The sequence below is a fragment of the Diaphorina citri genome, unplaced genomic scaffold (genome assembly GCF_000475195.1).
Source record: "Diaphorina citri unplaced genomic scaffold, Diaci psyllid genome assembly version 1.1 scaffold1417, whole genome shotgun sequence".
Classification (NCBI taxonomy): domain Eukaryota; kingdom Metazoa; phylum Arthropoda; class Insecta; order Hemiptera; family Psyllidae; genus Diaphorina; species Diaphorina citri.
The window spans coordinates 12,516-27,275 of NW_007378843.1; the positions used below are offsets into that span (position 1 = coordinate 12,516).

Consider the following 14,760-nt stretch of genomic DNA (forward strand, 5'->3'; position numbering starts at 1 on the left):
AGGCTCTTTGAAAGCGCTTTAGTTGCAACGTGTGTGGTAGATTTTATATTTTACAACTTCAAGTTGAATGAAATTATCGAGTTGTTTGATCTTCAGGAGAAAGTGTACAAAGTAAGCAATAAGAAGATTTACAGGAAACATCTCAAGATGGAGGTTTATGAAGCAGGAATATTCTTTGTGTTTAGCATTCTTGGTATGTTGGGGACACTATGTGAGACATTCCTGCCTATTAAAGGATCAAGATTAGACTTGAGTGCTTTAGAGATCACTCCAAGGGCTCCAATGACAACAGGAACAACTTTGCAGGACTTCATGTTCCACATCCTTTGAATTTCTATAGCTAGGTCTGTATACTTCCTAATTACAAGAAATGTCCAACACTTGTCAAAATACTGAGGGATATGTCAACTTTATAAGTTAACCAAGATGGTTCAGTTAACTTATAAAGCTCGTTAAATTAGCATTTTAACGAAATGTTGAAAAAAGTAAAGATGTAGTTTGTATCACAACAGTTTCAAAAACGTTCAATGTTAACTCTTATTTCTCATTTTCTTTTTTATTCACATTACTATCTGCTGGTATTGAATTGTCTATAAGTAAGCATTCTTTCTTCTTTTCTTTAACAACAATGTTGGGTCTATTGCTGAGAATTGTACGGTCCGTTTGTATACTTTGATCATATTATTTATTTTTAACTTAATTTGTAATTTACAAAATTATTTCAATAAATAGGTGCTCTATTAAACTGTTCGTATAGTAGAACAGCTTATCAGTTGATTTTCACGATTTCCTAGTTTTCACTTTCAGGTTTTCTATTCACATGTAAAAATGGAAATTTGGAAATGGATGGAAAATTCAAAAACATAACATATGAATGAAGCTGGCAAACATACGAAAAAATAATTTTTACATTACAGTGTTCAACAAAAACTGTTGCTCACCATGGACAGTGTTGCCAGGTGTGCGGTAATAAATTTTGTTGTGTAAAGTACGGTAATAATTATACGGTAAAGTGCAACTACGGTAAAAAAAAAAAAAATAGCCAGCAGCACCTATTCCAAATGGTCTATAATACCAAAACAATTTACATAGAGAAAATAAATAACAAGTAGGTACCTACCGATTATTTTGGAGAGACCTTTCAAAAAGTTGCACTTTTTTGTCTGTGACCTTGGTCTGCATTTGAAGTCGTGTCAGTTGGACATAATGTTGAAATGAGAAATTCCATCGCATTGGGTCTGAATATGTCAAGTGCAACAGATTGTGGCCGTTAACATTTCTCCACTCTTCTACTGGTTCCTAAGAGGTTAAAACAGATTGACCAATTTTACTTTTACTTCATCCATTTGTAATCAGTTTTCATGACATTAAGGTTTCATCAGTTTTCAGTACACTTCACTGAGAAAAGACAACATAGGTAGTTATTTTGTCAGTTACATTTTTATTATTATTATTTTTTTAAGGGGATGGGCCCTAACTTAAGTTCCCAATACTGATGCTGGTTGTAGGGAAGTATATTAGTGAAATGTGAAACCTAGGTACCTACCCAAATAACAGATTATAAAATATCTAGGACTGAGAGGTGAGAGGGTCTGCTATTCAGATATTTCAAAGTAAGTATACCTACTTAGGTACTTATACAAAAAAAAAAAAAAAAAACTTACAAACCAAGTGGCCTACATTCCTATTATTAGCCTTTGATTTACAGCTATCGATTGATGACGAGTTTGGTAGGCTTTTTATAATGGATAATTCTGAGGTGTAGGCAGTGATTATTTTTTTCTTTTTTTGAGGGCAGTCTTGGGACAGCAAACCAGGAGTGGAAAAAAAACCCTGACTACATCCGGTGTCGAAATTTGAATCTAATGGGGTTTTTATTTTGATTCCCGATTTGTTCTTAAAAAATGAAAAATAATCATTTGCCCGCACCTCGGAATTATCCATTATAAAAAGCCTATCAAACTCTTTGCAAGTTACCTCCTGAGAATCCTGCCTGCACACTGCCACTACCTTGCACTCTTTGCTTATGCCTATGTCCTCCCATTCCTTCATTTACACTCACAGTTATTCCTGTCCCACCATTACCTGATTGGCCACCAGAGAAACCTAAGCCTTCACCTCCTCCCAAACCTATATGCACGCCATTGCTGCCCATCCCAAGTTGTCATCAATCAATAGCTGTGAATCAAAGGCTAATCATAGGAACGTAATGAAACTTGGTGTACTTTCCTTAAACAAGACATACTTTGCACCTTTGCAGTGGCACCTAAATTTGGACTTCATACCAAGAAGAAGTATCCGAGTCCACGAACTTATCAAACGGCCCGTGTACATATAATAATTTTCAAAACATACGTAATACCTAGGTATATCTTTTTTTCCTGATCATCAAAGTACTGACTTTTTTGTTTTTTTCCTTTCTTTTAAACCCTTTTCCCCCCGTGTCTTTTAGATAGACATGGTACCCATTTCATGATATTGGAAAGATTGGTGGGTTTAAAACCCTTTGGACACCTGGAGACGATTTCTAGGCTCTCTTCGCCCTGTATAAATTTAAATTTGAAAATTAATTTAATCAACGGGAAGATTCTATTCTAGTAATTACCTATTTGATTATGGGTACCTATGCATAGTAATTTATAAATTTCATAATCCAACACCTACCCACATAAAAATGAAAATGGTAAATATGTTTATTTTGAAATGAACTAATAATAATAAAAAAAATAATAAAAGACGAAAAAATAAGACTAGCCTAAAAATACATAGAAATAATATTATTAAACAAAATACTCCTTTAATTTTGATTGTAAATACTAAATTTTGTCACAATTGGCAGTCATGTGCTGAATTGGTTAGTGTAAAGATACACGGGCGTGCTTACTGGAACTTGGCGTGCCTAAGAGATACTGCCAACTGCTACAATAGACTTACACAGTCTGTGAGTGAAAATTTGATATTTACAATCGAAATACGAGGGCAAATTTTATATTTACAAAATCGAAATGCAAGTGATTTTTTTTTTTTTCCTGACTCTTGGAATCAGTTTTGCGCTCGGCGTTATTTAGCCTCAGTGCTTCCCGAGGAATGGTCAGTTGTCCATCCATGGTAACTCTTGGGGTAGCCATAATTATTAATCGGTGGCTTGCCAAAATATTCTATGCGGCCCATGCCACGAAATAAAAACGGCGCCGGCGGTGAAACACTCATCTTTAGAAATAATAAAAATCTCACGAAAAGGTCAGGTCAGTCCAATAGTATCTCCTAGGGAGAATTCACACGAGTACCGAGTTGGGTGGTGGAGATTGACCCAGTATATAGGGCGCATTGAGTGTATAGAGGTTTTCTACATGGCCCAAGTCTTGATTTACGTCCAATACTAACACAGGCGCAGGGGGGTTTGTAGACAACCAGTGCTCGTAACTGTAAAACGGAAAATGAATGGTTCAGTAAACTGTAGAACTTACTCATAAAAAGGCCATATTCGGTAGCTCGTAGAGAAGGTATATCGCGGATGCATCCGGCCCGAAGGACCAATTTATTAATATCGATCTCTATGAGTTACCGAACAGGGCTTCTACCTAATGTACCTAAATTGAGAAAAACTTAAATCTCAATCAGGCCCAAAATATAATGGGCAAATTTCTTTTAAATGTTTCAAAGATATAATGCAAAATTTCATCAATATCGGACGCCAAAGATTGAATCAGGACCTTTCGGCTGCCACGCTAGTACTCTTACCTCTCATGCAGACTTTGTAGATAATCCAGAGGGACACAATTCTCTTCAGGACGGTTCCTCTTCCCTATGTGTTACCGAACAGGGCTTCTACGGGACTCCTAAAGATTCAATCAGGCCCAAAATATAATGGTCAAATTTCTTTTAAATGTTTAAAAGATATAATGCAAAATTTCATCAATATCGGACGCCAAAGATTGAACCAGGACCTATCGGCTGCCACGCTAGTACTCTTACCTCTCATGCAGACGGGACTCCTAAAGATTCAATCAGGCCCAAAATATAATGGGCAAATTTCTTTTAAATGTTTCAAAGAATATTTAATGCAAAATTTCATCAATATCGGACGCCAAAGATTGAACCAGGACCTATCGGCTGCCACGCTAGTACTCTTACCTCTCATGCAGACTTTGTAGATAATCCAGAGGGACACAATTCTCTTCAGGACGGTTCCTCTTCAACATTCTCTCATGGACAGTCTTGGGACAGCTTCGTAGATATACTGTGGAAAAGAATAATGAAATACGTATCACAGATGAAACATTCTCACGTGACCTTCAAGTGTGATCCAGATTCCATAAAAGTTATACATGAAAAGTTTATAGGATCCGCCCACATATTTACTTTTTATCCTCTTATTTTCATGTCGATTTTTATGCCACCATTCCGATTTGCTGGAATTCCAATGAACTTCTTAGTCGTCGTTTGATAAGTTCGTGGACTCGGGTACTTCTTCTTGGTATGAAGCCCAAATGCAGGTGCCATTGCAAAGTATGTCTTGTTTTAGGAAGGTACACCACTACACCAAGTTTCATTACATTCCTATTATTAGCCTTTGATTCACAGCTATCGATTGATGACGAGTTTGGTAGGCTTTTTATAATGGATAATTCGGAGGTGCAGGCAGTGATTATTTTTTTCTTTTTTTGAGGGCAAACCAGGAGTGGAAAAAACCCTGACTACATCCGGTGTCGAAATTTGAATCTAATGGGGTTTTTATTTAGTTATCCTTGAAAATGTGAGAATCCAGAATTAGCCAGCAGTATCCCAGACGGTCTCTTGATAAAATGAAATTTGCAAAATGTGTTGTGATTTTTGAAACGGCACAATACGAGTAGATAGACGGTAATATTGAAGAATTTGACGCTGTGCGTTTTATTTACTTGAAGGAAAAAAAAATCTCTTTTTTCGTTCTATTTAAATTTCATAATGGCTAATTAATTATCGTCTATCGAAAATTTACATCAAATTCCCGAACCTAATCCCCGAATAACCCCAATAAAAATTATGCGAAAAAAAAAATATTGGAAATATTTTCATGCTCAAAATAATTTTCTCCTTCCCTTTCACTTTTTTCTGCTAATTTCTTTTCCTAGGACGTTTTCAGCTGGGGGTCGGGGTTCGATGTCTTGCTTTGGGGGGGAAATTACTAGTTTTGGTTACACTGTACAGTGTACACACACTACATACCTACTTGGAAAATATTTTACATACGACTGGGCCAAATCACAGTCTTGGGATCAAAAAAATGGGGATGAAATCCATGCCTAAAATGCCTGGATTGAGTTCGAAGCTGATTCCACACTTAGTCGACGGACGTCGATCGATGTCGATCAATGGCCGGTCAACTGTGTTTCGATACCCTACCCACATATGTACAGGATATTTAAAACGGAAGAAAGAAAAGTCAAGTATTATTCCGATATAATTCAACAATAATAGGCCTTCAAAAAATTACCGGGTCACAAATGGACCTTGACTGAATTTTTCGGAAACTGCTTAGGAAACCTAAAAATGCCAAAATATTTTGGGTGTTGAGTCAAACTCCTTACAATGTGTATAAAATTCGAGATAGGTATATAAATTGTGTGTTAACTAGTCACTTACCAATAAGATCTAGTCCTATATCCATGTTATTTTCCACCCAATCATACCATTCGGACATGGCCAAGAATTCTTGCTTGGAAAGAAAGCCCTGAGCACGTGCCATCTCTACAAAACAAAACCTGAAACCAAAGGTAAAACAAATGAAAAGTAACTGTACCTAAACCCCTACCAAAAACTGACCTGGAAACTTTTGAGACTGCAATATCTCTTGAGATAAGGAAAGAAATAGGACAAACAATAACAATCCTCATACTTTTGGATTACATTGTATTGATGAGGGGAAAATTTGTCCAACCATAAACAGGTATAATAAATAAATAAATAAATGCAATTTCTTAGTGTTATTATATCACAACTTTGGTGCTCACTGCAGCATTGTAGGATTTTCCCAATATCACAATAATCCTAACGTCCAATGTTTACCTACATAAATGCAATTTCTTTGTGTTATTATATCACAACTTTGGTGCTCACTGCAGCATTGTAGGATTTTCCCAATATCACAATAATCCTAACGTCCAATGTTTACCTACCATGCTGGCACCGGTTGCTATGCCCAATTGCACATTTACATGTCATAGCTACTCATTTTCCTCGCGAGGCTGAGTGGGCCCCGCAACAGCCAGTCACAGAAACAATCATTTGCATGATGCAAATTTCTTGACCCCGCCTGGTATTGCTGGTATTGAATTGTCTATAAGTAAGCATTCTTTCTTCTTTTCTTTAACAACAATGTTGGGTCTATTGCTGAGAATTGTACGGTCCGTTTGTATACTTTGATCATATTATTTATTTTTAACTTAATTTGTAAATTACAAAATTATTTCAATAAATAGGTGCTCTATTAAACTGTTCGTATAGTAGAACTTGACTTTTTCTAAACTGATGACAGCCAGTGAAATAGCCAGCAGCACCTATTCAAAATGGTCTATAATACCAAAACAATTTACCTACATAGAGAAAATAAATAACAAGTAGGTACCTACCGATTATTTTGGAGAGACCTTTCAAAAAGTTGCACTTTTTTGTCTGTGACCTTGGTCTGCATTTGAAGTCGTGTCAGTTGGACATAATGTTGAAATGAGAAATTCCATCGCATTGGGTCTGAATATGTCAAGTGCAACAGATTGTGGCCGTTAACATTTCTCCACTCTTCTACTGGTTCCTAAGAGGTTAAAACAGATTGACCAATTTTACTTTTACTTCATCCATTTGTAATCAGTTTTCATGACATTAAGGTTTCATCAGTTTTCAGTACACTTCACTGAGAAAGACAACATTTAGTTACTTTATTGTCAGTTACAACTATTTATTTATTATTTTTATGTTTTATATATTATTATTATTATTTTTGATATATTATATTATTATTTTTTTTTTAATAATGTGGATGGGCCCTAACTTAAGTTCCCAATACTGGTATTGCTGGTTTTTGGTAGGAAGTTAATATATAGTGAAGTATGTGATACGGTCTGCTATTACCAGATATTAAAGAAGTTATACCTTCTGGTACTTATACTAAAAAAAAAAAAAACTTACACACACCAAGTGTCCACATCCGGATAATACTTTTCAAAATATTTCAATAGACTATGAGAGGTGAAGGTCTGGATTTATTCAGATATTGTTGCTAAAGTTATAGTATTTATTTCCACTATGGTATTATAGCATAAAAAAAAAAAAAAAAACTTACAAAACAAGGTCCACATCGAAAACTTTCAAAATATTTCAATAGAGTTGGACTTCCCCGGCCAATGTTTCCTTCTATGGACATCTCTGAACTGGGCCGTTGTTTTCATGGTGTTGTTTGACAAGGGATTATGTCTTGAACATGAATTGATTTGTCTTGATACTGTAAATGGGGAAAACAGTTGAATTAATGGTACCTAGCTATAAAAAGGAAAATCTTGATTTTAGTTAAACCGATTATATCAAAGACCAGGAGCTCAATCTGAGTTGAAACTTGGTTTAACTCTTGGATTAAGAAATTTTTTTGGTAATAATTCAAAGCCACAACAATGAAAAAGAAAGCTCCGTTTTGTGTTTAAGCTAACCCTGTAATGACACTGGTCACTGGAAAACAGTTGAATTAACAGTAGCTATAAAGAGGAAAATCTTGATTTTAGTTAAACCGATTTTATCAAAGACCAGGAGCTCAATCTGAGTTGAAACTTGGTTTAACTCTTGGATTAAGAGTTTTTTTTGGTAATAATTCAAAGCCACAACAATGAAAAAGAAAGCTCCGTTTTGTGTTTAAGCTAACCCTGTAATGACACTGGTCACTGCTCATTTGTGACAGCTCCTTTATGTAGCAATTTTCTATTGATGTGACTTCTGAACAAGTACCTTTTTTTTAATTAACCAAGGAACCAAGCAGATTTCTAAATCCAAGAGTTAAACTTAAAGAGGATAGAGAACAATGAACTTACAAATGACTTTCTACTGGCTGTTGAGATGGTGCAAAATGAAGTGGGGTAGATCTCCAACTTGTAACTCCTCTGTTAATGTAGCAATTTTCTATTGATTTGACTTCTGAACAAGTACCTTTTTTTAATTAACCAAGCAGATTTCTAAATCTAAGAGGTTAACTTAAAGAGGATAGAGGACAATGAACTTACAAATGACTTTCTACTGGCTGTTGAGATGGTGCAAAATGAAGTGGGGTAGATCTCCAACTTGTAACTCCTCTGTTAGCACACTTCAGTGATAAAATACATAGTGAAAACACAAAATTCATGCAGAGAGATAGGGCTGGAACTTTTTATCAAGGCGATTTGTGATAATGATAATTGACAGACAGATAAACGGATCTTTTTTTGGCACTCAGATCTCAGAAAAAGATTAAAGAAATCTCTTTTGTTTATTTTTTGAAATCACCGACTTCCCGCGCAAAAGGTTCCTAGCGCTAAAAGAACCGCGCGGAATTTTTTCCAGATAAACGGATTTTTTTTGGCACTCAACTCAGAATAGTCAGAAACAGGGTCTCCACTCCAAATTTTAAAAAATCACTAGATTCGAGGAAAAAAAATCACTAGATTTGACTTGAAAATCAGCGCGTTCACATGCAAACTGGACAGAGTGGACAGCAGTATAAAGCAGAAAGGAACCAGTCAAAAGCAACAAAAACCAACTTTCGAAACCCCTAGAAAATACGTAGCCATAGCTATTTATTTTCCAATATTTCCATAGAACATAATGCAGAAAAAGTCTTCAGTGTAGGGTGTAGAGTGTAGGTATAAATCTTCTGATTAAAATTTACACGGGTTTCTTTCCCTGCTACATATATTTATTATTTTTATTTTTAATAATTTTAAGTGCAAACTGGACAGCAGCTGCAGTTTAAAGTAGAAAGGAACCAGTCAAAAGCAACAAAAACCAACTTTCGAAAACCCTAGAAAATACGTAGCCATAGCTATTTATTTTCAAATATTTCCATAGAACATAATGCAGAAAAAGTCTTCAGTGTTTAGGTATAAATCTTTTGTTTGATTCAAATTTACATGGGTTTCTTTCCCTGCTACATATATATTTATTATTTTTAATAATTTTAAAACTCACACTGTCAACTTGGAATAATTACATTTGCTTATTGATAACAAAAGTACTTACCTACAGCTCATGTCAGTTTCAACTGACAGTGTTGATATTTCATTAAGAATAATATACCTTCTTTCAGCTTTTGGATGAACAATGAACACTCAATACTAACTGATCAAAATAGTGATAAGTCAACCTTTTCTACGGCGCACTTGCTTTGGGTACTACCTACTCTTATATCACTTATCACATAGGTACTCACACACCATCAGTAAAAATAATAATAATGATAATAATAAAGATAAAAAGATAGGTAAAAAGGATCTTTCATCTTTTCATTTATTAATCATTTTTATTTATTGAAATTTTATTAAAATATAGACACATATGTATATTGCAAGCATTTTACAATATGACAAATGACTTGTCAGAAGAAATCATCAATCTCAACAATATGCTTCCAAGTACAAAATCTAAAATAGGTATGATGATAAAATTTACAAAATAAAAAGAATCCTATCTAAGAACCAAGGTACTCTGTACCAATTTTTATAATCTACCTATCTGTTTTCTTGGATCTAAAAATCAGTCTTGTAACAATTTCAAGAAAATAGAGATACCTAACACCCACTCAGTAAGTACTTATACAGACATCTGACTTGGAGACTCAAGGAAGAGTATCTTTGCAGGTAAATTTGAGTTCAAGGTGTACAGGTCAGAAATTAATACTTATTTTAATGGCAATCATACAAATGGATCTCCAAGGGTTAAAATAATATGACTGTTGGTTATGAATCATTCTTGAATGAGCTAAGCAACAGCATTTCAAAAATAACTTTACTTCTATCTTCTCACACAAGTAAAGGCAATGATCAAATTCATACACCTTCACACCTTTTAGAGCTATTCAAAATAATAGCTCTTGGTTCTTCAAACAGGTGCCCAAAGATGACATTTTCTTTTCTACAACTCTCATCTATGTCTTTAGTGGATAATCTAGTTTTTTTCATTATTATTTGTATAAAATACCAACAGAACTATACCAAGTCCTGTTCTTCATTATTGCATCCAAAGTAGTAAGTATTTTAATACAAAGTAATCAGTTATTAGCACATACCTACAGCATATTTTATTCTGTAATACCTGGTCAGAGCTTAGAATACAAATGGAACTGTATTTCCATTATCTTGTTTAAACTCCTTGTCATCACACATGTGGTTATACTCGGACACTTCTCGCACAAAAGTGTCCCACAGTGGACTCTCAGGTTCATCACTATGGTATGCTTCATCAGGTGTGATGTCATTGGACTTCATGTATGATTCAATAGCCTCAATGATTTGACCAGGATAAGGGGACTTGGAATTCTGATCCTCAAACATTTTGGACAAATCCTCGAGAGATGGAGCAGGACACTTGACAAGTCCTGTAACTTGAGCAGCCTGAACATGTCCTAGCTTTGCTGCTGTCAGGAACAGTTCATTAGCTTTTCCAGCATCTACTTCAAGACCACCAAGACCCTTGGAGTAATAGACTCCCAAGTTATAGATAGCAGAGGCATGTCCTTGAGCCATTGCTTTCTCATAGTAGAATACAGCTTGTGAGAAGTCCTGTTCTGTACCCCAGCCAGGTTATAGATAGCAGAGGCATGTCCTTGAGCCATTGCTTTCTCATAGTAGAATACAGCTTGTGAGAAGTCCTGTTCTGTACCCCAGCCATTCTCATAACACTGGGCTAAGTTGAAAGCAGCACTTGAGTGATTCAGGAATACAGCTTGCTTGAAATGAGAAATAGCATCAGTCAACTTTTTCTTCTTGAGTAATTTCAGTCCTCGTACATTCTCCAGTTCTGCTATCATTTCTGTATGGACATCTAATAATTCCATGGCTGCTTCATTAAAATTATCTTCCTTGGTAATTGGACCATACCTTTCCACCGTAGCACAAGGTGTGTGTGATCTGTCTGCTTGGTCATAATGTGATGTGGAGTGTGAGTGTGATTGAATAGGCAACACGGAACTGTACTGTGGTTGAGCCAACACAACTTTGGTTACAACCTCTGACAAAGTTTTGTACTTGAAATCAAGTTTCTTCCTGGAGTCACAATCATTCTTATTGAAGAAATAATTTCTATTCCTGAGCAGACCTTGTCCTAAGTACCAACCGAATACAATAGCTCCACTCCATCCAAATGCTTCAAACAGTGTGTGATGCTGATTGATTTTATCTTCATTGTGATGTGTAGACTGTTCCGACTTACCCGAAGACTTGGTCCATTGGAAACTGCAAGCATTCCATGTTTTGTAGTCCAGTAGGGGACAGCATTTCTTTTTCTTTAGAATGGCAGGTTTTTGAACATTTTCAGTTGGGTCAACTGGTTTAGATGGAGTGTGCTTTATGTCACGAACACCTCGGGAAATGAATCGCCACATACCTAATTACAAGAAATGTCCAACACTTGTCAAAATAGGTACTGAGGGATATGTCAACTTATTATAATTACCAAGATGGTTCAGTTAACTTATAAGGCTCGTTAAATTAGCATTTTAACGAAATGTTGAAAGAAGTAAAAGATGTAGTTTGTATCACAACAGTTTCAAAAACGTTCAATGTTAACTCTTATCACTAAACTAACAGCTTATCAGTTGATTTTCACGATTTCCTAGTTTTCACTTTCACTTTTCACATGTAAAAATGGAAAATTTCAAAGACATAACATATGAATGACAGATGGCAAACGTACGAAAAAAATAATTTTAGTTACAGTGTTCAGAAAACTGTTGCTAGCGTAGACTATAGGCTGGTGTGGCTTTTTTCCTGACGATATATTGAATTATCTACAATAGTTTCAATAAATGTCTTATTGATTTTAGATACTGGGGAAATGGTGCGTTGAAAGGTCTCATTTCACTACTTCTTATATTCCGCCACGTATTACTCACACAGAATAACAAGGGTCATTTGATCACTTGATTGGTGTTAAAATTAAACTGCCTAAGAATGGACAGTTTACGTGAGTTGATTGTCACGATTTACGATAGGTTTGTCATGTTTTCAACCATGGTTGTCACATGTAGGTAAAAAATATATAAAAATTCAAAAAAACAGAAATACGTTAACAATGAAATATGAATGTAGGATGGCAAAAGAACATACGAAAAAAGATAATTTTGTAGCTCCACTCATTACAGTGTTCAGACGCAAAAGATGTTGCTCCGACAGAGGGACAGTGATGTTGCCAGGGGTGCGGTAATTAAATTTTGTTGTGTAAATACGAGGTAATAATAAAATTGATACGGTAAAGGTGCAACTACGGTAAAAAAAAATAAGAATAATAACATAAAAAGATAATAAAAAAAAAAAACAAATAGTGATTTTGAGTCAATCAAAGGCCCGTTTCCACTTCTTCACTGGAGCAGTATTCTTCATTTACACCAAACCTCTCTTTCAAATCTCGGATTATTCTTTTTAACTTTACAATCTCTTGTTTGGAACGAAGATACCTTTGCTTTAGCCGCCTTATGCTGGTACTCATCAATTCAATTGTTTTATTTTTCTTAAATAATTCCCTCCTTTGGTATCTTATCGTTTCATTCTTCTCTTTAAATCTTTTCCTCAAGTACGCCTTCCTTGATGTGTCCACTTCCATTAATACTGGAGCAGGCATGTCAGTCGGATTTTCACTCGACGTCGACGGAACAGGCTCCAGGGGTGGTGATGGCAGTGGCGAGGTAGGTACTTTTCTTGGAGCTCTCCTGACCTGGAAATAATCAATTTAATCATTTGATCAGAACTTTTTTTTGTTTTCCTTTGTTTTTCGTAACTAGGACAAAGAAACTCGGGTATGTGCAAGGACACAGTAAAGAGTAATGTATTCCAAATTTCCAAAGGAAACACATGCATATTGTTTACCCTCCTTAAGACCAATGACAAAAAACTTACCACTTCAGGAGTTTGCATATGGGAAGGAAATCCTGGAAATACGGATGGAACCGTCTCTTCTCGAAGCCGCACACGTTCACTTAATCATTTGATCAGAACTTTTTTGTCTTCCTTTGTTTTTCGTACCTAGGACAAAGATTTGAACTCGGGTTTGTGCAAGGACACAGTAATGTATTCCAAATTTCCAAAGGAAACACATGTATATTATTTACCCTCCTTAAGACCAATGACACAAACTTACCACTTCAGGAGTTTGCATATGGGAAGGAAATCCTGGAAATACGGATGGAACCGTCTCTTCTCGAAGCCGCACACGTTCACCATAGTGAACTGTGCTCTGAATTGTAAGAATTACAGTCTGGCGTGTCATCTGTTGACACAACTGTTGGAGCAGCCACGGCAACCTCTGAGTGATGTGGAGAAAGCAATCCTGCATGCGGCATTAGGTAAGAATTTTTTTCTCCAAAATTTGTTGTAAGCAGGAAAGCGTGGGGTTTAATCCCGATAAAATCGTGGAATAATTTTAATTGGAGAATTTGATCCTGGATTGTGGGATTGTGCATCATAGTGGCTGTAGCATGGATGAACTGGAAGAGAGTGACTGGAATATTTTGTGATAAGAATATGAACTTGAGGATAAAAGGAAAACTGTACAGGTCAGTGTTCAGATTTTTTCAGTATTAAGACGAATGCTACGGATGTTAATGGAAGACCCTATCTCATGGCGTTAGAAGGATAAGAAGTTCAAGGCGCGTCGTACGTTGGGAGCGTAGTCGCCTGAAAAACCAAACCTATGGAAATGATAAAAACTCTCTATCATTTCCATAGGTTTGGTATTTCAGGTGACTACGCTCCGAACATACGACGGGCCTAAAACCCCTTGGACGCCCAAAATATCTGGATTCCTTCCACGTCCAAATATTTAATCTTACCCCCATGTTCCCTCTCAGGTCGAGTTCTCCTACAAGCAGGTGACATACAGAGCACCAAGGTTCACTTCTCGTCCTCCTCAGCACTCCTCAACTCCGCCACTCCCTCCACAACTCACTCCGCAGATCAGATATCCGCACTTCAGCTCCAACATCAAATCAACACTGGCCTACTCCACGTGGCGGAGAATAACTTTCAACTTGCGTACGATACGTTCGATGCCGTCAGCAAAACTCTTGAAGGAAAGTTGCCAGGTAAGTATTAATGAGACCTCATTCAGCTAATCAAATTATGACAGCGACATTATAGCGTTTTAACTTTGGACTCCTTTTTCTTCGCCTCGTCCTGTGTACAGACGGGGTCAGCGTTTTTTCGTCAGCCTCTCAATCAGCCCTAACTAGGGTGATTGCTTTCGATAAACCGTTCTTGAGATATTTTGTTCACAACTATTTACTTTTTCCCATTTAAACCTGTAGTACGTACATACGTACGTTACGTACAGACCATGGGCTAAAAACCACTTTTTTGGAATCAGGGGACCCCAAAACGGATATTTCCACCCATTTCCCGATTTTGAAAATTTGGACCGATTGCAATACTTTCATTACTAGTACCTATAGCTCCGCTATACTGTTAGTAATAGAAAGTAAAAAAATCCCACGGCCTGAGGTATTTAGAAAACCAAACTAAAAAAAATCCCACAGTCTGAGGGATATTGAGGGGCTCC

At 36.2% G+C, this 14,760-nt stretch overlaps 2 protein-coding genes across 2 annotated transcripts; both read right to left on the reverse strand.

Annotated features, from left to right (window-relative positions):
• Positions 1 to 2,801: 2,801 nt before the first annotated feature.
• LOC103515785 (deoxynucleoside kinase-like) lies at positions 2,802 to 6,814 on the reverse strand. The gene is made up of 4 exons (XM_017446819.2): positions 6,612 to 6,814; positions 5,626 to 5,744; positions 4,135 to 4,240; positions 2,802 to 3,423 (listed from the first exon to the last, which is right to left on the reverse strand). The coding sequence occupies exons 1-4, from the start codon at positions 6,722 to 6,724 to the stop codon at positions 3,276 to 3,278; spliced, it is 486 nt and encodes a 161-aa protein (XP_017302308.1). The 5' UTR covers positions 6,725 to 6,814; the 3' UTR covers positions 2,802 to 3,275.
• Positions 6,815 to 9,747: 2,933 nt separating this feature from the next.
• LOC103515783 lies at positions 9,748 to 11,627 on the reverse strand. Its single transcript, XM_026828386.1, has 2 exons — positions 10,813 to 11,627; positions 9,748 to 10,723 (listed from the first exon to the last, which is right to left on the reverse strand). Exons 1-2 carry the CDS (start codon positions 11,591 to 11,593, stop codon positions 10,317 to 10,319), a joined length of 1,188 nt encoding a protein of 395 aa, XP_026684187.1. The 5' UTR covers positions 11,594 to 11,627; the 3' UTR covers positions 9,748 to 10,316.
• Between the last annotated feature and the right edge of the window lie 3,133 nt (positions 11,628 to 14,760).

Bases quoted from the DNA above. Each gene is read 5' to 3' on its own strand.
- LOC103515785 (XM_017446819.2), bottom strand. From the start codon at position 6,724: ATGCGATGGAATTTCTCATTTCAACATTATGTCCAACTGACACGACTT. The intron at 5,745-6,611 runs GTAGGTACCTAC...CTTTGGTTTCAG, and splicing joins AGGTCTCTCCAAAATAATCG to GTTTTGTTTTGTAGAGATGG. The intron at 4,241-5,625 runs GTAAGTGACTAG...TCTTTTCCACAG, and splicing joins TATAGGACTAGATCTTATTG to TATATCTACGAAGCTGTCCC.
- LOC103515783 (XM_026828386.1), bottom strand. From the start codon at position 11,593: ATGTGGCGATTCATTTCCCGAGGTGTTCGTGACATAAAGCACACTCCA. The intron at 10,724-10,812 runs ATGCCTCTGCTA...TGGCTCAAGGAC, and splicing joins GAAAGCAATGGCTCAAGGAC to ATGCCTCTGCTATCTATAAC.